At 42.2% G+C, this 26,345-nt stretch overlaps 2 protein-coding genes across 11 annotated transcripts in view; both read left to right on the forward strand.

Moving 5' to 3' along the window:
• LOC115636122 (centrosome-associated protein 350-like) overlaps positions 1-13,396 on the forward strand; it is a 74,452-nt gene extending 61,056 nt beyond the window's left edge. For 7 of the 8 annotated variants that reach the window (XM_030535850.1, XM_030535845.1, XM_030535846.1 and 4 more), the window contains 8 exons: positions 990-1,117; positions 1,921-2,015; positions 3,059-3,144; positions 4,628-7,620; positions 8,211-8,552; positions 9,127-9,270; positions 9,955-10,080; positions 10,610-13,396. In XM_030535850.1, coding sequence (XP_030391710.1) covers positions 990-1,117; positions 1,921-2,015; positions 3,059-3,144; positions 4,628-7,620; positions 8,211-8,552; positions 9,127-9,270; positions 9,955-10,080; positions 10,610-10,765 — 4,070 coding nt within the window. In that variant the 3' untranslated portion in view covers positions 10,766-13,396. The remainder of the gene's footprint in view (positions 1-989; positions 1,118-1,920; positions 2,016-3,058; positions 3,145-4,627; positions 7,621-8,210; positions 8,553-9,126; positions 9,271-9,954; positions 10,081-10,609) is intronic. The other variant, XM_030535853.1, reaches the window with a different exon arrangement.
• Positions 13,397-20,920: 7,524 nt separating this feature from the next.
• The window catches only part of QSOX2 (quiescin sulfhydryl oxidase 2), a 38,219-nt gene continuing 32,794 nt past the window's right edge, over positions 20,921-26,345 (forward strand). The window contains exon 1 of one of the 3 annotated variants that reach the window (XM_030535858.1): positions 20,921-21,182. In XM_030535858.1, the coding sequence (XP_030391718.1) occupies positions 20,921-21,182 (262 nt within the window). Of the gene's footprint in view, positions 21,183-23,222; positions 23,236-26,345 lie in introns of those variants that run through there. The other 2 variants (XM_030535859.1, XM_030535860.1) reach the window with 2 other exon arrangements.

Raw genomic sequence — 26,345 nt, forward strand, 5'->3', positions numbered from 1 at the left:
CAGACTTGGAATTAGAGCAGGTTAAAACATTTGTGTTACACTTTTTTCAAGAAAAAATGGTTTTTCGATTAAATGGTTTTGTCAAAATTATGAAAAATACAGAATGTTTTGGTTCTCATTTTTTCTCCCCCTTCACTCCATTCTCTCCCCTTCTTCTTCTAGGTTTAGTTCCATCTATATGGTCTTGTGTCTTTGAGTCCATTTCAGTCTCTCCTGATGCCATTCCTTGGAAACTCTGCAGCTAATCACATCCTTCCGTATGATAGCCATCCATCTTGTCTGGGTCTTTTGACCCTTCTCTTATCCTTCACTCTTAAGTTTAACACTCTGTTTCCCACAGCTTTTCTCATGTCCAAATCATTTCTCTTGTTTATTCTGTCCAGAAATGGGAAAAAAGGAAGGGAAAAACTAAATGTTTTGGTTTTTTCCTTGAAAAACTGAAAATTTCCATGGAAAACTGTAACTGGAATGCAAATTTTGTTGTTTCATTCCAATGTTTCCATGGGGAATACCTAGCACTCTTCAAACATCACCACTCAGAATATATTTATCAATCCTGCCCATACTCTTGATGTCGTGCTTTCAGAAGCCAACGATACACAGTACCAATGTGTTTAGGAAGAGCTTGCATGGTTGTCTTCCCAGTGTGAACAGAATCATGTTAGACTTGACCAGTTTTTTATAAAAACATGCCAGAGATATTACCTACATATCTGCTAGATACTTCAGTGATCAGTGCTTTACATAAGCCCATCTACAGGTAGACAGAGGGAACTAGTAGCTTTAGGTATAACAGTGGTAGAAGACACAGTTTGGCTAGCATAGCTCTTGGGGGAGTAAAATATCCTTACGTATAATGGTCAAAAGAGCCATACTAATCATCTGGCACCACTTTACATTCTCATGGTTAGAGCCAGCCTGGTGCTCCTGATGCAGAGCACAGGGCCGTAGATTCTTCCTTCTGTGTCCCAATAATCTGTGTATTGCAGGTAATTCTACCTCATCCTCAGTGGAAGAATTAGAAAGTGATACACTGACAATGGAAAAGGTGCACAGGGTGCAAGGAGAAAGCCAAGAGACTGCAGGAGAAGACGAAGGCTCATGCCATCCATATAAGGTGCATGGCGGGGCTGCTATTTATGTTTTGAAACTGGCTTTTTCCCAGATAAACATGCAACCAAATAAACCCTCAAAATCAGCCGGCATGACAGCATGAACTCAAGCTGTTGGCATAAAAGCTAACTCGTTGTGCCGGCGCTTTGTTGCAGTATGTTAATGTATGACCCTTAAATCTGATAGGTTGGCTTACTGTGGCAGTACAACTCTTACATATAGGACCCTACTAAATTCATGGTCCATTTTGGTTAATGTCACAGTCATAGGATTTTAAAAATCATAAATTTCAGTTTCAGATATTTTAATCTGAAATTTCAAGGTATTGTAACCATGGAGGTCCTGACCCCAAATGGAGTCGTGGGGAGGGGGGTCGCAAGCCTACTGTAGGGAGTGGGGGTCATGGTATTACCACTCTTACTTCTGTGCTGCCACCTTCAGAGCTGGACAGCTGCTAGCCGGGCACCGAGCTCTGATGGCAGCGCCAGCAGCAGTGCAGAAGTACGGGTGGCAATACCACATCATGCGACCCTCACTTCTGCACTGCTGCTCGTGGCGGCACTGCCTTCAGTGCTGGGCTCCCAGCCAGCAGTTGCCGCTTTCTGGCTGCCCAGCTCTGTGAAATCTGGTCTCTCCTACAATAGCCCAATTTCATGGGGGAAATCAGATTTCACGATCCGTGATGCATTTTTCATGGCCATGAGTTTGGTAGGGCTCTACTTATACAGCTCTCCATTTATATTCTCTTTCTCCTACATAATCTGTGGGGCTGATTCTTCCTTTGTCTCTTAACCATGCTCCATGCAGGCTAATGATGGTGACAGAGGGTCAGGGTTGATTTCAGATGGAACTTCAGCAGTGGAAGCACAGACAGGAAAAGGAAGGCAGTCAGAGGAGCAGAGGTACATTAACTCCTGAGAACATGGACTTCTGTCCCATATTTTGTTTCATTCACAAAGGATCAAAGCCTATCCCAACTTCAGAGAGCCCTGACCCAATGCTAGTGGTTGGTTCTACTGCAGAAAGGGGGAAGTAGGATATGGGGACCCTGCACAAGCGTCTGCTCACCTTGTGTGCCGTGGAATTCTGCAGGGATCCATTAGCCTTTCCCCTCGCACTGAGGGAAAAGCACAGAACAGCTCCACTGCCATTCTGTGGTCTGGGGGGGGGGGGGTCAGGGGGTGGAGCCATCTATTGCTTGGCTCCAGTGGCGATCCCTCGTTCACTGAGTGACCTCTCAGGCCCTGTATTGACTTCCAGAGCAGTCAAATCACAGTAAATTCAAAGCAATGGATTGCAATATGATATGAAATCACAGCTGAGCAACAAGGGTGAATTATTCTTCCAGGTTAACAGACTTAGATATAAGGGGCAGTTCTGCACTTGGATGCCAGTATGAAAATCCCATTGAAACCATTGAGAGCCATAGAGCCATATAGCCAAGGGAACATTTGGCCCTAATCTATGCTTATAGTATACATGTGTCTGAAGATCATATAAGATGTGACATAATGGGTCAGGATACTGAAGCCACTAACTCCTCCTATTGAAAATGACTGTTTATGTGGAATCGTTTTATGGGTCTGATGAAGTAACTCACATAAGCAAAATGGGCATCGATTTCCAGTTTACATGTGTAAGAAATTACTGCTAAGAGCTGATCCAAAGTCCTCTGAAGTCAATAGAAAGACTCCCATTGACTTCAGTAGACTTTGAATCAGGCCATAAGTGTCTGAGAACACAGTTAAAAAATAAGTAATACCATTTTGTCTTTACCAGTGCATTTATTTATTATGTGTAGACAATGATTGACATATTTAACATTATATCCAGCATTCATTAAGATCACCCGAATGCAGGGTTTAAGTACTAATGGATGCCAAGCTCTTCCTAAATTCACTGGAAGGATACTTTAAATCTAGCAAACGTGTGACTGTATTTCCAGGACAAATGTGAACTCCAAACGAGACTCAGACATCACTTACATGGGTGTAAAAAAACTCCAGGTGTCTAAAATCCTTCCATTGCAAGGTAAGAAACAAACGATTTTTTGCAATAAAAGTTTGTGTTTTTGTGTAAGCCACAGAAGGGTTGACTCATGGCTGGTGCGCCCCCTTATGGCTGGAAGTGGGAGTAGCAGACTCTCCTCCTCTAGCTCTCCCTGCCAACTGTTGCTCCAGCCCTGAGATGGCCAGTGTCTTCTCACACCTCAGCCTTTCAGTCAGGTCATGTTTAGTCTTACCCCTTCCAGGGTAAACACAGTGTCCAAGAAACTAAACTCAAATAAACATAACGCCTTGCTGCTACCCAGGCTTGATCATCTGCGGGCTCTTCACCCCTTCCCAGGCTCTGCAGGGATGTCCTTCCACACTTTTGCAATGATGCCTCCCAGGGCTTTCTGCCTGGAGGTCTAGCTCTAAACTCAATAGTCCTTCTTCCCTTGTGTCAGGGTGTTTCCATACCACTCTATCCAGTGGATCAGAAGGGACCCCAGATCCTCCCTGTCCTTTGGGTTCCAGTTCAGGCAGGGACCTTGTGGTGAGCAGCTAAGATTTGCTGTCTTCTTTGGATTTCATCCTACCTTGGCCTTCTTCCAGGTGCTTTCCCACAGCCCCTTCCTAAGCATCTGCCTCTCTCTAAGTCCTTCCTTTACTCTCTACCAACTAGACATGGACTGCAGAGTTCTTCCCCTCTCTCCCAGCAGCCTCCTTCTCATCTGGGCTTCCTCCTTTGTTGCTCCCCACACAGTTCCTTCCCCAGCTGGGTTTAATACCAATAAATAAGAAGGAAGAGGTGCAACCAGGTGAATTAATTGCTCTGTCTCTAGTTAACTCTTTTAATTACTAGTGTGAGATACATCACAAAAACACTCGCAGATGAGTCACAACCCCCTCTAGCAGCCAGTCCTCCTAAAAGATAACAGTCTACTATTGCTACCAGGTAGTGAGATTACTCCTTTAGCTCAAATGATAGAGGTCTATGCTTTGGTGGTGAAAGTCCTGAATTTAAACCCTTCTGATTAACTGTACTGGAGGTTATTATATTTGCTCACTATTTACATTATTTAGCTCTTCAGTGTTATCTGGCCTATTTTAAATTTATGCACAATATGATATTAAAAATGGTGCTTGCCTTGACTGCACAGTTAGTGTTATTGACTTTGAAATGAAAAATACAACTGTGAATAGAAGGTGTAGCTTGAGTAGGAAAGTATTACATGTATATTATATAAAAAAATCAGTATTTGCCAGATGGACAAAGTTCATACCTGGAGGGCGAGAAATGTTATTTGCAAATTTCTAAAAAATTCTTGCAAACAGCAGAATGAAAAGAGAAGGAGACTAGGCCCAAGTCCTGCAGCTGGCTCCCCACAGGCACTCCCAGATCGAGCCTGATTGAAGTAAGGGAGGAAAGTTCCTAGGAGGAAAGGATTGCAGGATTTGAAGGCTCAAGTACTTGATAGTAACCATTTAAAATAAAACTAAATGACTGTCATGATCGCTGATTTTGGCAGATGTTCCAGTCAACGAAGAAGTGAAAGTATCTGCACCATATGAGAAAAATGCCGCTGAGGACAACCAGTTGATTAAGCATGTGGACAACGATCCGTGTGATCCCTCTGATGAAGAGCATGCTTTGAAAACATGTTCAGAGGGACTAGGGTCCACAGTATCATCCACTGAATCACACGACTCCTCTCTGAGATGTGAGAGCGTAAACTCATACCGCTCCCTCCCTGAATTTCATAAAGCGACTGCGGTTCAGATCAATGTCTCAGAAAGCTCTGTTTCAGACTCTGAATTAGAAGCTGAGGACACAGATATCAGCCTTCCTGAGGAGTTTACCATCCAGCAACAACTATGTGGTGGTGATGCTGCTGCTGTGTTTCCTAACCCTTCGACAACGGCACAGATAGCAGTAAGCGACGGAAATGAATTATTATCCAGTGATATATGTGATGAACAAGTGCCCCACGATGATTGCAGTTGTGAGGCCTCATCGCTCTTTCATGGCTCTGAAAAACATCTTGGAGATGTTTCAGAATATGAGTATGCTTATGAATCACATTCTGTCACTTCCTCAAACAGTGAAAAGCCAACGCTAAGTGCCTCAGGGAGAGAAGAACTATTTTCCTTTCAGTTCGATAACACTGATAATGGAAGGAGCAAGCCGTACTTGGAAGCTTCAGCTCTACTGCCTTGCTCAGAAAACTGCAGTGTAAACAAGATCCCCTCTCAGGGAAAATCTGAGCAGCATTCAGATTCATCATCCAGCTCCTTATTGTATGATGACTTTTGTACTGAGGAGACCTTTGAACAACAGGGTTCTGCAACTAGCAAAGCTGAAAAGGATGGTGAAAGTTATGATTTATCTGTTGGTCAGAGTAAAGTAGCGTTCATGTGGTTTCCATCCGAAAGTTCCCTGAAGCATCTAGATTCTGTTCCTGAGCAGTTCAATAACTGTGTATTGCTTCCACCTAAAAAATCCATGACAAATGAACAGATGCCATTGTTTCCTGTAGACTCTTCACTAGCTTCCAGAGACTTGTCAGGTTTAGAGGAAGCTAAAACTAATCAGGCAGAACTTTTAACTGAAGGACACATATCCGACAAACCAAACGAAATTGCATCGCCACACTTATCAGTGCCCATAAGTTCTGAAGAGGCTCCTATAGAAGCAGAAGTCAGTTCGTTTGACACACAAACCTTTCAGAGGGTGGCTGCACACAATCAAAATAACTCAGCAAGAGAAGGACAAACCTTCAAGAAACCTGAGATGGTGCCGCCTTGTTCTATCGCCTCCAAAAAGCAGTTGCCACAAGCGAGACGCTGCCCTTCTGAGAGTGAAGATGAAATGATTTTTATCAGTGATGAGGTTCTGCCTCCTATTGATAAAGATACCTTGTCAGAAATACTGTCTCCTGTGGACGAAGTGCTATCCTATGGAAGTGTTGATTTACCATCATCTAATAAAAAGGATTTGTCATTGTACAGTGAGGACCTTCCCACACCCCCGGAAGAGATAGGTGGGATAAAAAGTGGGGATATTAGCTTCAGCACAGAAGACTTTCCTTCTCCACCAGAACAAGTGACCTTCTCCGAGAGGAGAGATTCACACTATTCTCTGAATGAAGATGTGTCAGGACAAACAGATGAGTTACCCTCATTAGGTGATAGGGCTATGCCTGAAGAATTGCCCCCGCCATCTTCAGGGTTAATGGATGTTTTTTCAGCTCAGGACGGGACTTTCTCTGGAGGTTGTTGGGGTAAAGAAATTATTTCAGGCGGAAAGGAGGACTTATTAGAACATGTGACAGCGGAAAACGAGACAACACTGCAGCCATTAAGCTCACTCTGTATGTCAAGTCCCACTTCTTCAGGTCAAACCATTAAAAGGCCAGAACATTTAAAGAAACAAAGCAAGCCATTTTTAACGCTGTCCAAAGCTCAGGAAGATCATGACGACCCATTATCATCATTTGACGTTGGAGACAGAGTATTAGTGAAGCACATCCAGCCAGGTACGCTGATGTTCAAGGGGTATACCTCTTTCGATGAAGGCTCTTGGGCTGGCGTGGCACTTGACAAACCAGAAGGTGATCATGATGGAACTTATGGAGGAGTGAAATACTTCGTGTGCGCTAAATATTTTGGCATCTTTGTCAGACCTGATCAAATTTCACATCTCTTGGAAGATAATGAAAAGGGTTCTGATTACGCCGGGGATGAAGACTCATTCTCTGATGATGGGTCATCCAGGGGGGACTACAAACATGCTGATGATAACCAGCAGGGAACAGGATATACAGAGCAGAAACCTGAAGACACATACAGTGCACGGGGTTCAGCATTGAAAGAAGACAAGTCTAGATCGCACACGTGCATGCCATCAGGAAAAGAACACAAAGGACTGTTTCCTACCGATGAGCAGTATATGTCCAATGCATTCATTTGTCAAGCTGACTTTGTATGTTTAGAATCAGAGAAGGAAACAACAAAGCTAACACAGATAAAGAAGGAGACAAATACAGAAGGTATGCTTCCAATGAGAAATAAAGACAGTAACACAGAAGAAGTAAACAAGAGCAAATATATTAGTTGCTTGTTGAAAGACCAAGAAAGAAAGAAACTGGCTGATGATATCTCATGCGAGCTCACAAAAAAACGTTTGTATGACACTTTAAGTGCATTTTCGGATACAACCGAACACAAATATAGAAGTGCCTTTGAAAGAGAACTGCGGAATCATGTTAAAGGCCTAAAAAAAGAAGGCAATCACAGCACTAGCTTATCAGAGCAATCAGCTGAAGTTTTGGATGTCTTACTGTGTGAGTTTGACACACTTAGCATTCATGGGCCTCACACAGCACAAACAGTAGCAGAAAAAATTGTAACTAAATTTGTAGATGACGCAGTGAAAGAATATAAGAAAATTAAAAGGAAACAAGGAGCTAAGGCAGACACGATGTTTCACCTATCTTCTGAGATTCCTCAAGGCACTTTGCCAGTAAGTATAGACTCAGGAGTTTCTTTGTCTTTTAGATATATCTCTTTAGGCCTTGATCCTACCGTTGGGTATCTGCAGGCAGACCTTTGTGCTTGTCAAGTTGTTTTTTTGCCACCAGTAAGTTATATAATGTCAAGAGAACAACAATTAAGTCCAAATTCTGTTTGGGAATATGCGAGAGAATCCTGAGTCTGGCTCCCTTCCAACCTCTGAGGTAATGCTCTGCCCAGGGAGGGGCATTCCAGAGAGGCACTTAAGGATCAAGGGACATGCTCAGCGTGATTCTTGCATAGACCATGCTCACCCTGACCCATCGTAGAGTAACTCCATCATATGCAGAGCACCCCTGCAATCAGCAAAGGTGTGTGGGTGTGGTGGGTTGTGCGTGAAGCCTAAGACAGTTACAGTTAAAACTTTTGTGCAGCATTAATATACATCTGCTTGGGGGTCAGTTATACTGAAATCTGGCTCTTAGCTGTTAAGCTTAAATGGCTCTTTAAATATTAGCAAACTGAATACCTCTTAAAATTGTGAAAAAATACAAATGTAAATGCAATGGATTTTTTCTTTTCTTTTTTTTTTCCTTCAAGTTCCTTAGTAAGATCCTCGATGCTGGTGTTTTTGGAAGCTCTGAAGATTTTGATCAGCTCAGTTCTATCCAACATACTAAGGAAATAAAAACTCAAAGGCAAACTCAGCATAGATTAGATCACTGGCACTCAGCTCCTTGGAAGAAAACAATGGAGGTTCCTCTGGTGGTACCACATAATAGTTCACATGTTAAGATACTGTCTGCATGTGCAGTAGATGAACTATGGACTCCTCAAAACATTTGTTCAAATTCTAGGAGGATCAATGTGCCAAAGGATTTTGAATGTAATGACATCTCAGATGACGATCTGGAAGCAGAAAGCAAGAGGATTTACAATCAGGTATTTTTAAAGCGTTAGCTGTGGTTTAATATTTCCAGTTTTTTAAAAATGAAAACTGTTTTTTAAGGAGCACCTAACTTCAATCTAACTGTACCGGCTATAGCAAAGGGAGACCAAAACAGATACAGGAAAATGAAGAGTTAATACATTATTTTTATTAAGCTATTGTGAAATAAAATATAGATTGCACTGATCTGAGACAACTATTTTGTTGCTGTCCATTGGGACACACAAAACCAACATGATTTTCAGTCCCTCCTGTTCACTATTACATGTAAAACAGCAGCAATGCCTAAACCATTCATACTTGCAGAGTAGGTGCTCGGATAGTGCTATGCAGATTGCGACTAGTATTAGGGTTCATATGTTCTTTAGATTCTGGGCACTAGAGGGTGGCATAATCATACGCACTTTAGAGATGTCAGCAATGTAATTGTGTATGGGAATCTTGCGCTGAGTCTGGAGACTCCAGGGCTGCCAGTCTGGCCCCTTTCACCAGCCTTAAATTAACTTTTGAAAAAATAGCAGTAGCAGATTCAATTGATTTTGCTATTCTGTTTCCTTTTTGTTCCAGGTTATCTTTGATTTAACTCACGAGCTGCTACTCGCAGAATATCAGGTGACAGCAAATCCAAATCCTCTTCCGTGGCTCAAAGAAAATTTGGATTCTCGCTATTACAGACTTATTTGCAGAAACACAGATATCAGTGAGGTCAAAGTACGTCATGGGGATTTAAAGGGCACAATTCTGAAAGTCAGTGTAGAGATCTGAATGTGTGATGAGTAAAATGGTAAGGAAATGTACAACACTTGGGCAAGCAGAGTGATAAGAGCATAACACTGGTGGTGATAGAGAGGGTTGATCTGAAATGCATGCATAAAAGTAAAGTGAGGTGGGCAGCTAATCCAAAAATCCCCCTAGCACATAGATTTATAAAGCCATTTAATTATGAATCGTTAAGCTGCAGGCACATATTCTACAGCCCGAAGATGTTTTTATGTTAAAAGAAATGGGAATTGGGCCTCTAAATCTCTTAAATCTAAATCTCATACATCCTACGAAGTGGGTATTCACCCACGAAAGCTCATGCTCCAATACGTCTGTTAGTCTATAAGGTGCCGCAGGACTCTTTGCTGCTTTTAATCTTAGTCAGCTATAATCAGAGGTGTAGCCTTTAAAGTATTCTCACTTTAAAAATGTATTTTTCAGTAATGGTGACCTTAAGCCCAAACCCAGGATTCAGCACATCACACACCAAACCCACAAACTCTGAGACATTTCCAGATTTTGAATTTCAATTTCACAGATCAAATCAACATTTCTCATTTGCAACTTCCACATCAGTGACAAATCTTATATGCATAGCCTTATAGTTCAGTTTATTTTTTATTTATTTCAAAGTCATTTATTCAGGGAGAAATTATTAAGATAATGAACTTGGAAATGAACAGCTTGGAGATGAAGAGGAAACTCCTTAATATGACCAAGTATGGAAACTGTAAAAGGGACCGAGTGGATCTAATTCTGGTAAGCATAATGGAGATGTTTTATATTTTATCTATATTAAATCTACAATCCTCATGGACTCTTGTGACAGACATACATCTACTTAAAATAACGTGTTGAATGTAATGACTCTCCTGTCTTTATATTTACAATAATAATCCAGCAATGGCGAAGCATTAAGGCTCAGGGGATGGATTTGATTGCATGTTCCAGTGGTTGCTTTCAATGGGAATTGCAGTTACTCAAAAACTCCTAAATGTTGGCCTTGGCCTTAGTTCATTTTATTTAGCTTTCTGTTTGAACACAAAATTAAGTCTGCTCACTGGGCTCAATCCTGCAAGGTTCTGAGCACCACGGCCTTGCGCCAGCAAAGACTTTAAATAAGTGTTTAAGCATGTGACTTCTCCAATAGACTTCACAGAAACTACTCGTGTGCTTAAGGTAACACATGCAAACTAGCTTTTCTGAATAGGAGACCAACTGCTCAGCATCTTGCAAGATCAAGCCGGTTTTTTAGATGTCAACATTTATGTCTATGCTATATTTTTAGATTCAGGAGCTCCACAAAGAAGAATCTCAGTGGACTGACTATGCTGAGGATGAATTAGCTGTGAAGATGAGAGTAACTGAAGACATTTTTGACAGCTTGGTCCTTGATACAATAGGAGTTCTTAAAAAGATCTCTCTCAAAAGAACTTCTGATTAGATGTTTCTCTTAGAGCCCACAGTGGTGGAGGTTTTCAGCTCTGTGAGTTTCAGTGCAATGGTTCCATAAGCATATGCTTAAGAATTTTCATTCTGAACTTTGCGTCCAATACCAGCATCTCCTGGCTAAGTTATATGTTCATGTTCACAGTGAAAAGGGTGCAAACAATTGACTCATAGGGATGAAAAAATACCACACACCCCTTATGCACTGTAGATAATGTCTTCATGGCAGCCCCACATATTCTGCTTCAAAAGGCCAAGAAGGGGTCAGCCCAAAGGAGGGGCCACCCACATCTGTGGTTAGGCAGATCCAGTGACCCCCTACATACCTATAGAGAGGCTGTGATCATTGTGGCAGCCTAAAGGCTGGAGTTGCAGCAGCAGCAGCTACGGAGGGGCTCAGAAGCAGCTCTTCACTCTGTCCCTGGATTGTGGAAGTGGATTTGATCTCCCTAACCCCCTCCAAGCTTTCCCTAATTTCTCAGGATTTACGCAGGTGGAATGGATTTCATTCCCATTTGATACCACGATGCCTGCTCTCTGCACTAATATCTCACCGTACTGCTCATGTGCCTTAGAACCATGCTGTGCCCTCTGCTGGTTGTGCTAAACCCCTCAGTTTCTTGAGATAGTTAAGATTAAATTGGAGAAAGCAAAACTAGACTGGAGCAAGAACATACTGTACAGAATGATCCTGCGCTGGCTGGGGTAGGCAAATGACCAAGTAGGTACTTCTGTTTTAATGTCTGTGCTCTTATGTAAATAAGACACATACCTATTGTCTGTACACTGTGATGCACTTTATATGGGATACTTCCTATCAGCAGCCCAGTTTGATGAATGCTGTATATATTTATGAAAATAATTAGGTCTTTGGTATGCATTTAGCACATGTGAGTTTGTTTGAATTATTATAATTCCCCTAAAAAGAATGTATGCTGAGCATGTACGACTTGCCTTGGAATGGGCAAAATTGGGAAACTGAGGAAGTAGAGGAGGAAAATAGAATGATCACATTTCTTGATCCAGATTATCCAGATAAGGTTTCCATGTGTGCCCTGTACTTGCATTTTTTTCATATTCAGAGAAGACCAATGACTTTGTTACTGTTTTAAACAAACATTGGCCACTAGAGACTAGGCGTCTGATTTGTTTTTATATGATTTGTTAATCGGTATTTTATTTTAAGTTACCAATATACAGAAACTGCTTAAAACTGAGGAATTAAATAATTAGTTCAGTCGATTTATTAAATCCTACTCATTCAGGGAATCAAGATAATGAATTTAATATAAATTATATGTAACTGTTTATATTTAAGGTACAATATTTAAGATTTGGTATTGTTGGTCAAGATGTAATGCAAATGTATTTTGTGTTTATATTTTTAAATATAGATAGTTCATACTGCAGTTTTCATATTGATTTGTTAGGCTTCTGAACAACTTAAATAAAACCTTTCTTTTTTAACTATTTTTATCACATCACACTGAATACCATATGTCAATACATTTATATTATTTTATTAGTTACTCATTTGTATCACAATAGTGCCTAGCGGCATCAATAAGAGATTAAACTCCCATTGTGCTAGGAATTGTACATCCATAACATGAAAAGAGCTTACAGATGTGGGCAAAGATTTGTGCATGTCCTTAACATTACATGTTATAGTCCTTTTGCAGTCACGGAGACTGTTCACATTGCATAAGTTAGCATGTGTGAAAGTCTTTGCAGATTCAGTCCCTAAGTAAAGCAAAATAGTGGAATGGGCAGTTCTGACATTCAGCTGCAATATTAAAATATATTCCATTATTCAGACAGTTCTGGTGAAATTAGCATGTCGTGGGGTACAAGTAGAGGCACTACCACAGAAACACACATTCTAGGCCAGATTCTTAGCTGGTGTGAATCAGCATTGCTGCACTAACTACAGTGAAGATGTCAAATTATGCCAGCTAAGGAGTTGGCTGGACTTTCTTGTGTTTAAATTCTCATTCTTAACGTACCACTAATGGAGCGCTCAGTTAAAAGTGCCCAAGCCAGAACTGATATCAGCAATGCACAGGTGTTCACCCCAGTGTCTGGGTTGCACTGGCTCCAAAAAAGGCTAACCATCACGTCACTCTCCTCCAATGCAGATAGCAAGTGCTGATGTAATAACCCCAGCAGTGCAAACTGCCCTCTCACCCTCATCCCAGAAGGTATCAGGTATTTCCCCAACGATTCTGTTGGTACACAGAAAGAGTTGCTAAAGCTCCCACAAGCCACTGCTTTGGGAAGCTTTGATGGGAACTGTTCGATAAATACCAAGAGGGAAATGCATTGCAATTTTTCACTAGAGAGCTATGTGTGAGTGCAGGATAGTACTTGCAACCACAACAAGATGGCTGTCATGGACTCTGGCACCATTCCTGTTTACATGCATGCCATCCTACTAGTTCAGTTACAGGGTTTAGATTCTCTACTGTAGAAACAAGCTTTGGTACCAGCTACCCTTTTCCTGTCACCACAGTAACCTGATCTCTGCCCTTTGTACCTATTGAATTTAAAACTCTTGAGGGTGAAGGCTCTAACAGGAGCCTATCAGGATTGGAAGGGACCTCAGGAGGCCAACCCCCTGCTCAAAGCAGGACCAATTCCCAATTAAATCATCCAACAGATTTTTGCCCAATATCCCTAAATGGCCCCCCTCAAGGATTGAACTCACAACCCTGGGTTTAAGCAGGCCAATGCTCAAACCACTGAGCTATCCCTCCTCCTGATACAGCAAAAGGAGGGACAGAGGAAAAAGAGAAGCAGCTATGTGTGCTGAACATTTTGAATCCCATTTTGAACATCTGGCTGAGGGAAGCGTGTCCCTGAGTCATTTCTGACAAACTGAGGCAGCTTGGAAGAATGTTAATGCTAAAATAAATGTGATGGTAAACCACATGGCCTTCAGTCCTAGCTAGTTGCAACTGGACCACATATAGAAGTTGCTGAGTCTGCTACAGCCTTGGCTAACAGTACAGGGCCTTTTAACTTAGGTAGAAGAGGCTCATGCTTTGGTTTCCCAGGTTCACTCCCTGATGCCAGCGACCCACCCAGGGTGCAGTGTTGCATGCCCTCTGCCCTTTTGGGGAGGTTATTTTTTCCTATTTTTATCCTCATAGTAATTCAGCTTTTTGTTCCAACAACAAGGTTTTCTTATTGTCAGTACAACAGGGTTTGGCCTTCCATGCTTGTCTTCCTGCACAAATGGCTTTGACACCTCTGGTTTGTAACCACTGTTGTGTATTTTATTTGTGTTATAGCAATGACCACCACCACCCTTACAGCCTCATGCAGCAATTCTATTTACAGTGTCACAGAATCATCATCCCCTTTTGACAGAGGGAGAAGAGCTTTCCCTTTACCCTACCCAGTGCTGGTTGGCTATACACTTCCCTTCCTCCCCCAAGCACCTCCTTCCTGTGCTCTTTTTAAACTACTTCCCTGCTACTTCACACCTTAACTTCCTAACCCCAGTCTAGCCTAGTAATCAGCACACCCCTCACTAGCCAGGCTTTCTCTGGAAGAACCTAACTGGTGCTAATAGTGACCAGAGTGCTGGCTCAAACTCCATCTCTTAGCACTCTGGGAGTTAATAACCCATCTAGCTGACTGGGACAGTTTGCTCCTGCCCTGGTTTTACAGCCAAGTTGTTGGGTACAGTAACACATCTATATATTGAAGAACAGAGTTTTCTCAAAGTTTACTTTCTTATTATTTAGTACCAGCATCATCAAGATTCCTGTTATATAGTTAGCAATAAAGAAGTGTTTTTTGAGTATAATTTATATACTTGAATGAGTGCCTCAAGGGCTTGGTTTATTTTAGAGTATTCAGATTGCAGGCCTGTGTGTTACACTTGAGAGAGATGACCGTTACAGAGCAATCAGGAACCTAAGTGAAGCCTGAACCTTTGCAGGATAGCTATATATAGAAGAAGGACAAAGCTATAAAGTAACTGCTGCTTGATGGGAATAAAAAGTTTATACACAGAACATGTCAGACATATTTAATATCCTCCACCATTATGTGTACAAAGCCTTAGACTTTGGCACCCAGATATATTGACCTGTTCAGGCAGTGGCAAGACTTCAATATCAAGATTACTTTATTTCAAGGTCTAATATTTTCCTTGCCTTGGTTTTGATCAATATTAACCTCCTGGGTCAATAAATCTTGATACTAGCCTCAAGAGAAGTCATTATCGTTCATAGAAAATGATTATTTCTCAGTTAAACCCTACATTTAATTTTCCTGTAATCCATCTCTTTCAGTCTCACACATTTAACAATTCTTCTTCTGAATAAAATGCATTCTAAAATAACTTAAACATCACCGATTTAAATTCCTCGTTAGCAGCAACTAGGAGATTCTGATTAATTTAGACTCCACTATTGAAACAATCTCATTTTGTTGCATTGGATATACAGTAAAAATAGAGTCAGACAATTCTTTGGATCAAATTAAAAGATGACATAAAGAGGGGCGTAAGTTACAATTCTATAAGTAGATGTAAAGGAACATAGATTGCTAAGGGGTGGCAAAGAAGTGACTAGCAGGTGAAACAATTAACAGGAAAGTAAAGGATAAATCAAGGGGTGATACCAGCATTGATGTTATTTCTGAATTTGGCCTGTTGGATATTTAAGGTACAGCAGCTACAAACAACTAATATATAGCAAAAAGGGCTATATGGAAATTTGTTCTCAAAATATAGATCTAGCCAAATGCAAAAAAGTATCTGACATCCCAAGAACTTTTGCTCATTTCTATTTTGGCGACGGTGAAACTTCAGTGTTGAACAATGTTTAACTTCCAGTCGGCCCATAATGCCGTTCTCTACTGTCCACCTTCATGCTTTTTCCTACGCTGCCCCTCATGCTTGGGAGAAACTCCCTGTAAACATCTGCAAAACAAACTCATTATCTTCCTTGCCGACAAACAGACTACAACAAAACTGACAGGGTTAAGGCACCTGGTGTGCTGAGACCCCTGCCTATCACACTGACCAATATTGTCTTATTGTTTCCTTGTACTGCTTGTTGGTCCATCTGTATCCATCTGTTATTTTCTGTCTTATGCTTAGATTGTAAACTCTTTGGGGCAGGGACTGTCTGTTCTGTTTGTACACCAGCTAGTACAATGGCCCAGGATTAGAGCATCGAGTCTTTACGATAACAAATAATAATAATCATGTAAAGAACACTTTCAAATATGCACGAGGAATTTGTGACTGGACTGAGAATCACTATCCCTATTAGCCCTAACACAGTGGGGATTAGATTCCCAAGTACACACCTGAGCTGGTTGCATGAGGAGTTGCAGAAGCAGTGGAAGGTCGAAGGAATGAAGCTCATTTCTATTAGTTATTCTCCTCCTTCCTGGCATTTCTGTAGTTTGCACAGGAGTGAATTCCACCCTTTAGAAGCAGCCACAGAGCCCAGCCCAAGGTCTATGCCTGCAAAATAGGATGTATAGGCCCTTGGATTGGTCCTCTGTGAATTTTACCCAAAGTTGTTGGTTTTTTTTTCTTTTGGCTTGACTATACAGGGAAATTGACCAGCAGCACTATAGTGGTATAATTATACCGCTATAGCAATGTTGATATCGCCCCTCCCCTCCATGTGGACACTGTTCTGGAGCAAAATCACTTTATTCCAGAATAGTGTGTCCACATGAGGAGTTATACTGGCATAGCTACAGCATTATAATTATGCCGTTATAGTTCTGCCATCCAGTTTCCTCATGTAGACAAGCCCTCAGGGTTCTGCAACAAACTGCATATCTGCTGAAAGGGTCATTTTATTGCAGAGTCAGCATCCATAGTTTTCTTGCATTTACACAGCTTGCAGAGCCATATGTTTTCAGCCATGTTATTCCCCATTCTTTCATCTGGTCCATTTCACTTTGCTTCACTTTTTTGCTGCAATTAAAATACATTCCCTTACCAAATATCCAGCCAAAGGACATTGCATGCACCAAATCAAAAGCATACATTCAAATCCAAATAGACAATCCAATTCTACACATTTATTCATGAGTTGCATTTGTGTAAGTGCTACTGTGAAAGTAGAATGAATTATATAGTAAGAACAGAAAGGATTAAAGAAATGTTGTCTGTACCTTTAAGCAAAGTTGTTGGAATGTTGCAACCAGGTGTCAGGAATACAGACATTAACATAGAACAATTGCACCGTTTAAGGGCAATTGGTGAAGCATTAGCCTTAGATCGATAACAGTTAGTAAGGAAATAGAGTATGCATGCTGTGCCCCAGGTGAATTTTACTGTTTTGATTTCTTTGTCCCTTTGTCTAAATTCCCGCTCTTTTATCTATATAAATAAGACTGTTTGGGCCTTGCATGGCCACTCACATATTCTGAATGTTATTGGCGGAGCGCTGCGCTAATAAACAGAGTGGTCTGACAAATTGTGAGTCCTGATTCTAACTTTGACACTACTCAGCATAAATAAAGATGGCAGAATCTGGCCTCTGATTCTTAGTTCAGCATTATTTGTTTATTTTATGTTATGTATTTGTAAGGTTCTAATCTGCGCTATGGACAGCATGTGGACATTGACATCAGTGTAAATGCAAAGTAAGTTATCATGGAAGTAGATTCCATTATCTGAATTTACTCTGGTGTAATTGAGATAAGAATCTGGCCTCATATATTTACTATTTTACCCTGAAGTATTGAGAGGTGAATTTGTCTGTACCCTAAAAAGCAAAAGTAAGAATGGGTTTTGGGTGACTTCATTCTTTATTTGAATCTACGAGAGTTCTTAGAGTCCTTTGAATTCTCCCTCTGGGGAACATTCTCTCTCTCTCTCTCTTTGGTAATGTAATGAAAATCCTTAATCCTACATCTACAAATGAAAGGAGGCTTTGGTATGCTCGCTACTGCTACAGAAGGTGTTAGAAATGCATTACTAGCTTATAACCAACCTGACTTTAAAAGGACAGTATTTCAAAAGTCCTCTTTAGAACGTGGGGAGTTCTGGTCAGCCTTTTTATCATGCCCTGTGTGCTGAAAGAATTTTAAAGTACTGTAGTCCCATTAAAAAGAACAGGAGTACCTGTGGCACCTTAGAGACTAACACATTTATTTCAGCATGAGCTTTCGTGAGCTACAGCTCACTTCTTCGGATGCACAGAATGGAAGACACAGACAGGAGATATTGATACATACAGAGAACATGAAAAGGTGGAAGTATGCGTACCAACAGGAAGAGTCTAATCAGTTGAGATGAGCTATCATCAGCAGGAGAAAAAACCTTTTGAAGTGATAATTAAGATGACCCATAGAAGGTGTGAGGAGAACTTAACATAGGAAAATAGATTCAGTTAGTGTAATGACCCAACCATTCCCAGTCTCTGTTTAAGCCTGAGTTAATTGTATCTAATTTGCATATTAATTTGAGTTCATTGTTCTCTCTTTGGAACCTTTTGGAGTAGCAGCCGTGGTAGTCTGTATCCACAAAAAGAACAGGAGTACTTGTGGCACCTTAGAGACTAACAAATTTATTTCAGCATGAGCTCTCGTGAGCTACAGCTCACTTCTTTGGATACAGCTGTAGCTCACGAAAGCTTATGCTGAAATAAATTTGTTAGTCTCTAAGGTGCCACAAGTACTCCTGTTCTTTCTTTGGAGTCTGTTTTTGAAGCTTTTTGTGGCAAAATTGCCATCTTCAAGTCTGTCACTGAGTGGTTAGAGAGGCTGAAGTGTTCTGCCACTGGTTTTTGAATGTTATGATTCCTGATGTCAGATTTGTGTCCATTTATTCTTTTGCATAGAGACTGTCCGATTTGGCCAATGTACATTGCACGAGCCCCTGATGGCATGGCTGATGTGATTAGGTCCTATGACAGTGTCACTTGAATAGATATGTGGACAGAGCTGGCATTGGGCTTTGTTGCAAGGATAGGTTCCTGGGTTAGTGTTTATGTTGTATGGTGTGCGGTTGCTGGTGAGTATTTGCTTCAGGTTGGGAGGCCGTCTATAAGCGAGGACTGGCCTGTCTCCCAAGATCTGTGAGAGTGAGGGATCATCTTTAAGAATAGGTTGTAGATCTTTGATGATGCGCTGGAGAGGTTTTAGCTGGGGGCTTTGGTGATGGCTAGTGGCGTTCTGTTATTTTCTTTGTTAGGCCTGTCCTGTAGTAGGTGGCTTATGGGCTCTCTTCTGGCTCTGTCAATCTGTTTTTTCACTTCAGCAGGTGGGTATTGTAATTTTAAGAATGCTTGATGGAGATCTGGTAGGTGTTTATCTCTGTCTGAGGGATTGGAGCAAATACGGTTGTATCTCAGAGCTTGGCTGTAGACAATGGATTGTGTGGTGTATCCTGGATGGAAGCTGGAGGAAGTAGTCCCATTAGTGTCTCTCTCCTGCTGAGTTCTACAATTTAAAATATGATTCTTAGTAGGATTGATCTCAACTCCTCACAGACACAGTTTTAAACTGTTCTTTTCCATGAGCCAGGAAGAAATGTCATGAAGTTAAAAACTTTTATTTTCATAATAAATGTTTAATTTTTTTAAAAAAACTGTAGACATGTTTCTGGTGTTTGTTCATTCTCCTGAACTTTCATGACAATCTCTCTTGTTATAGTTATTGTATAGTCAATAATTTCCTTGGAAAACAAGGTCAGTCTTTAGAATATGCAAAAAAAAATCTTAGCTATTATTACCAATGGACGCACTAGTCCAGCCACTGTGGGGTTCTTAACTGTGACCCCCTTTACGCTCCTCTGATTGTATATGGGGGCGCATGGGGGCAGAACAGACCCTGGAAAATTGTGCCTGTACAGGGGTGGGCTGGTGCAGACAGCCCTAAGACACCCCACACACAGAGCCCCCAGGGTATGGAAATGCTGAAGGAGTGACTGAATATGAATGGGAGAACATCTGAGGTAGAAGAGGAAGTGTCTGGAATGCTGACTGTCAAGCTTTTCCGGGCCACTGAGTAGCCCAGTGACAACTGTGGCTGTAGCCACCACAAATTAGGACAGATCCTAATTTGGGAGCAGGGAATTCTGCCCCATTTTGAAGTGTGTGTATGGGGGAATTTTTTTCAGCTGGGGAATTGTAAGAATGCGATACTTTTAAAGCAGCACCCCCTTTATGATGCAAGTTTTGGCTGTGAGTGTGTATTTCCATGCAACATTTTACAGTGCTTCTGAGTCTCACCAGTGTAAGGGAGAAACTCAGCTGCTTTTGAGAGAGTAGACTCCACTTCGTTTATATGGAGCTTTCCTTCATTTAGGGCAGACAGGACAGCTTCATTGAGGGCACAAGATGCAATTTTTTTGGTAGGGGACAATTCTCAGGGTAGCACCTCTCTGTTTTCAGGGGGATACCTGTTCTCATTTTGCAGGGTCTCCCCTCATTTGAGTGATTGTTTTGGGGTGCACTCTCCATTTTGGCGATGACTTCCTCATTGGAGTGAGTTTCTGTGAGTGACTCTCCCTCACTTGGAGGCAATTCTCACACTCTTATCTCCAGTCTCATGATATTTGGCATTTTTCTTAAAGTCCCAGCTCCTGGAATCCCATGATTAGGTGCAACTCGTGGCTGTCAAGTAAATAAAAAAGCCAGTAAGTTTCCAGACCTCCTGGCTGCAGAGAAAGGCTCAAAAGCAGAATCCCCTAAAGGCTTGAAAGCCAGGAGGCAAATAAACAGAACCCCAAATTTATTATGTAGCATATCCCTTGATTTTTGAAGGCTTGGGGCTGGCAATGCTGATGTCTGGGTTACATAATGATTGGGGGATGCTGATTCTGGCTGACCCCCACATCTGCGGGGCAATGCCCTGTGTGGATAGGTGGGGTGACGCCCCCTCATCTGTGGGACAGTCAGTGCAGAAGTCCTAGCGCGCAGGGAGGGCTGATTCGGGGGGACTCCCCCTTACCTGTCGTGCGTGTCAAACGTGCACAGGAGGGGGCGCTAATTCGGAGTGACTCCCCTCATACGAGGGGCGTGGCAGTGCGGGAGGCCTGGGGGGCGCGTCTCGCTGCCCCCGCCCCTCCTGCGTGCCGAGCCCAGCCGGGTGCCGGTTGCTGGCCTAGGCCCGTCTCCAGGGCCGGCCTGTTGCTAGGGCGAGCGGCGGCCGGGCTCCCAACATGGCGGCGGGCAGTGCGGGCGGCGGCTGCGCCCCGGCCCCGCTGCTGCTGCTGGGGCTGGTGGCGGCGGCCGGGCTGGGCGGGGAGGCGGCGCGGCTGTACCGGCCCGGGGAGGACCCGCTGACCGTGCTGGAGGCGGGCACCGTGCGCCGGGCGCTGCTCAACTCCTCGGCCGCCTGGGTGCTGCAGTTCTACAGCTCGTCGTGCGGCCACTGCATCGGCTTCGCCCCGACCTGGCGGGCCCTGGCCGGGGACGTGAAAGGTGAGTCCGGGAGCCCCCCGACCCCTTCCCCGGGGAGCCCAGCACGGCCTCCTCCGCACCGCCTGGGCCGGGGACGTGCCCCTCTGCCCTGCCTCTCCCGTGCAGGCTCTGGCTGGGGTTGTGCATGTAGATCCCCCCCCCCCCATCCTGCCCCCACTGCAGCACTTGGCCCTGGCTGCACATGTGAGCGAAGATTTCAGCCTCTCCTACTGCCCCCACCCTTGTACCCTCCCAGCCCCTCCACCCACATCAGCTTTGCCCTGCCCGTGAGATCTGTGCTTTGGGAGGTGTAAAGTCGTGGGGTGTCCCCCCTTAACGTCACTGATCCTACCGCCCCCACCGTCCCCATTCACACAGCTCGCCACCATCATGAGCAACTGTCAAACTATGACTCTGCAGGTAGAGAGCTGGGTTTGGTTGGTAGATCTCAAAGCAATTTACAGCATGGCAGCCACCGCCGTCCCATCACCAATCCAGTCCCCATAGCAAACTCCCCTAACCTGTCCAGCTTCCATCTGCCTCGCTTGTAGGGGCTGCACACCCCCCAGCAGAACCCTGGACAAGGGCATCAGGACCTACCTCAACATTATACCCCAAATCCCCGTTTGCCCCCACCTTATTTTATTTACTTGTTGATTTGCAAAACACTTGTCACTTTATCAAAGATCTGCCCAGAAAGGAGCAATATGTGATAAATGGCAACAACAGTAGAAATAATGAAAAATATTTTCAAATTAAGTTCGGAAGAAAAAGAAGAAAAGAATCGCTGCTTTCACTGTCATGCAGAAGCGAATTCCACTGGTGGGGTGTTGTGTATGTGCAAATATCCAGTATCCAGGAGCTTCACAGTATACAAGTGGCAGCCCTAACAGCATGTGTGGAATATTTAGATTGTAAACCAGGGGTTGGCAACCTTTCAGAAGTGCTGTGCCGAGTCTTCATTTATTCACTCTAATTTAAGGTTTCGCATGCCAGCCATACATTTTAAGATTTTTAGAAGGTCTTTCTATAAGTCTATAATATATAACTAAACTATTGTTGTATGTAAAGTAAATAAGGGTTTTAAAATGTTTAAGAAGCTTCATTTAAAATTAAACTAAAATCCAGAGCCCCGCAGACTGGTGGCCAGGACCCGGGCAGTGTGAGTGCCGCTGAAAATCAGCCCACTTGCCGCCTTTTGGCACCCGTGCCATAGGTTACCTACCCCTGTTGTAAATGCTTCCAGGCACTGCATCTGCTGTATGTTTTGTAAAGTGCTTTCCCTATTTTAAGAGCTAAACAAATAACAAAATAATAGTTTGAGCTGTACTGCAGTCACTTAACTTAAGCATTAATATAAAAAGGAAGACTGAACACTTGCATAGAGCTGTATAGAGAAATGAAGATAGAAAAGAATTAAGTACTGTAAAATCCAAACTAATTGTAAGTCAAAATCTCGGGGGCGTGGGGATTTAGTGCTCAGGTACCCTGATGATGGGAACCACCTAAGAACCTCTATAGAACAGAATTTTGTCAAATGAAATGTCAACTGTAGTAAATTCCTGTTAACAATCTAAGCATGTATGTCTTGAGAAGGCACCTTTATTTCATTATTATGAAATGCTATAGTCCTATATTGACTATAGGTTTTCAGTCAGGTGATGCCCCCCAGGAATGAACATTCTGATCCCATTAATGAATATATAATATTTGATTAATGAAAAGTGCCTGGCTTTCTTTTGGGTGTTGTGTTAACAATTTCCTTTTATTATTTTTGTATATCAGCATCGCACCTTGTTAATTTTATGTAAAAATAGCTTTCATTGCTTATAGTTAAAATGTATATTTTCTTACTAATAACTTTTTCAGCAACATTTTAAACTTCTCCAGTCCAGAACACTTGAATTTTTCATCAGCAGTCTGGCTTCCTGGATCACCAGCCACAAGATTTATATCATCCTTGGCATGAGTTTGCCTTTCCCTTAACATGAATTGAAGACACATTTGAGAACCGACTGGGTAAATGAATGAACCTTAGCCCAGTTTGAGACAGCACTGGTGGCTAATCTGCAGGGTGGGTCCATATGCAGCACATTCAATGTGTTTCTTGCATATTACTTGACACTGTAATGAATTTTCACTTGTGGCTTTCTGGAACAGTGACTCTTACACAGTGTGGCTGCAAAAAGTGCTCTCTCTCGCTTCTGTGCTCTTACAGTTAATACAGATACTCAGGTCCCAGCACAAAGCAGAAATAAATGCCTCATTCCGAAAGGGAGTGTTGGATAAGAATAACAATGGGAAAATAGGCGGACATTCTGTGTGTGGTGTGAGACTGCACAGTGTGCCAGCAGTCATGTAATAGTCATGATGGAATCATTTTGTAATAATAGGTATTTGATTTGTGTGCCAGAAAAGTTTTGTAACCCCTTTCCCTAGGTGTGATGTGTATTTAGTCACTTAAGATATTATTATTTTACTATTTTTACTTGTTGAGCTAGCACTGACAGTCATCCAGAGCCATAGAGAATATACACCGGAAGAGAGCGCTGCCACAAGCTGCTTTCAATCCAATATGATATTACTGATGACCAATCAAATGCAAATACCTTTATAAAAAGAAAACTACCTGAGCTTAGGGTGACCAGATGAGAGGAATAAAATATCGGGACACATGGCGGGGCTGGGGGGGGGAGGGAGAAGGTGTCACTGGCGGAGCAAAAAAAACCAAACAAACAAATCAGAGTGTGAAATATCGGGACAAATTGAGTCCAGACCAAACATGAGTCAGGACGTGGGACAAACACCTAAATATTGGGACAGTCCTGATTTTATCGGGATGTCTGGTCATCCTTCCTGGGCGGTGCATTAAGCTTGATGGACTGAATGGTAGAAATGTGGTTTGAAGAGGAGTTTGAAGAGAGATGGTGGAAGCTTGCCTCTCTAGAATAGAGAGGATCTTCCAACTCTTAATAGCAAAATGGGGTGATTTTCCAGAGAAATCTGTGCATGTTGGGACTTGTAAGGAAAGATACTTTTGTTCTCTTGTGAAATTCTGATTTTAATGAAACATCTTATTTGGAGCCATTGCCTGTGCTTAACTCAGCACCGTATGGGTTCCAATTATTAGTTTTGAAAAAGGCTTTTTGCTTTAAATGCATCAGAGCTGGCAGCTCTTTGCAAATACAGCCATAGAGTTCAACTCAGCACTCCTAGGATTAGACCTTTGTTGAAACTTTATTTATATTATTGTGATCAACTGCGGGGTTGTGGGGAGCACCTTGTGGGAGGAGGGATTTGTGCTTCTAGCCACATCTGCAAATTATCCCCTAAAAGATTTACTTTTTTGTGATTGGCAGACTTTATTGCATTAGCAATTTGTCAGACCAAAAGGGGCACTACTAACAGTGCAGTTGGTTAGGACAATGTCTGAAATAACTTCTGTCTCGGTGTCTGGAAAGGTTGGTGTTAGGTAGGAGACCCGTGTGAACTGCCACAGTGAGGAAGAAAATGGAAAATATTTCATGCAGGGGAAACTACTCCTATTTATCTTCCGTGGGTGTGTTTTACTCAAACACTAAAACGTGTTTCAGATCTCCTGGCACTTGTCCACATAAGTAAATTGTACTGATTTAACTAAATTGAGCTAGGAATTTGTTTTGTGAATATAGTGCATCCCTTTTGTGTGGCTGCTCTTAGGGCTTGTCTGTATGACATCTGGAACCAAAATAACAAATTGGTTATAATTCACACTTAGTTATTTTGAGGAAAGTTTGAGTGTGGACACGCTTATTTCAGATGAAGTGTGTCATATTTTGACTTGTTATATCAAAATAGGGCACGTAAGCCAAAATAAATTCCCACACACAAATTTGCACTGAAATAAATAAAGATGCGATTTACAACCTATTTTAGGTATTTCAGTTGTTGTTATCACATTGATAAGATGTATGGATCTCTAAATCAATATAAGGCACTCTTACACAGAACAGTGTCTATACAAGGGGGTTGCAGTCAGGGGCGGCTCCAGGCACCAGCATGCCAAGCGCGTGCTTAGGGTGGCAAGCCACTGGGGGGCGCTCTGCTGGTCGCCGCGAGGGTGGCAGGCAGGCTGCCTTCAGCAGCTTGCCTGCAGAGGGTCCGCTGGTCCCACAGCTTCGGCAGACCTCCCGTGGGCACACCGCCGAAGGCAGCCTGCCTGCCGTGCTTGGGGCGGCAAAATGCCTAGCGCTGCCCCTGGTTGCAGTGATTGAACTAAAGCAGTTTTTACTGATCTAGTTAAATTGGTGCAGCTTTTCTATATAGAGAAGGCCTGTGCTAATGTAGTTCACTTTTATTCCTTTTCTGAAGGCCTCAAATTCTGCAGTAACAACTGCAAACTTCAAAAACTGAAAGCAGGAACCATGGCTGTTTTATGCAATGCCACATACACTGATGGAGCATCAAAACTTACATTGTCATTTAGGTATCTACTCTTTCATCAAAATAAACATTAAAATTAATTTTGGAGTTAGTCCTGATGGTGCCCAGTTGCTAAAATACTCGATATTAAAACAGGACTGCTGCTCTATTTTAGTTTACTATTGCTGTTTTTTAAAAGCAATTAAAACTTGTCTGTAAAATTTGCTTTGGGCCTGGAATTTTACATAATAGTTCTCAGTGCAAAGATAACTGGAAAACCCTGTACCCACTGCTTCCAAAGTTGGCACTTGTGTCTTCCTTCTTGTTTCTTAAATGAACACTTTTTCAGGAGAAGCTGTATAGTTCAGGAATAGACTTTCACGCTAGTTCTACACCTGATCATTAGGGAATACTAATAAAGGGAAGCCCTGCAATATCTCTCTTATCTGTTACTAAAAATTCTTAATGGAGAATACTGCAATGCCAGTAGTATGTAAGAGAAGAAGGTTTGTGAAAAGGTGTTCCCTCTTTAGCAATGTTTTAATGTTGATATGTTGGATACTTTAGAATATTTATAGGTTTCATCTAAATACAGTCAATTTGACCAGCCTTTGAATTTTTTATTGTTTGTATTTTTATATTTGCAGGGATCTCTAAGGGAGGCTGGAATAGTCTTCGTTTAAATAATTTTACAGGATTTCCTTTTTCACACATTTTAGGATACACATGAGATACTTAGAGATCCTCCAATGTAATCTGTATCAGCAATTGTTTTCCATTGAT

The sequence above is a fragment of the Gopherus evgoodei genome, chromosome 16 (assembly GCF_007399415.2).
Source record: "Gopherus evgoodei ecotype Sinaloan lineage chromosome 16, rGopEvg1_v1.p, whole genome shotgun sequence".
Lineage (NCBI taxonomy): Eukaryota > Metazoa > Chordata > Testudines > Testudinidae > Gopherus > Gopherus evgoodei.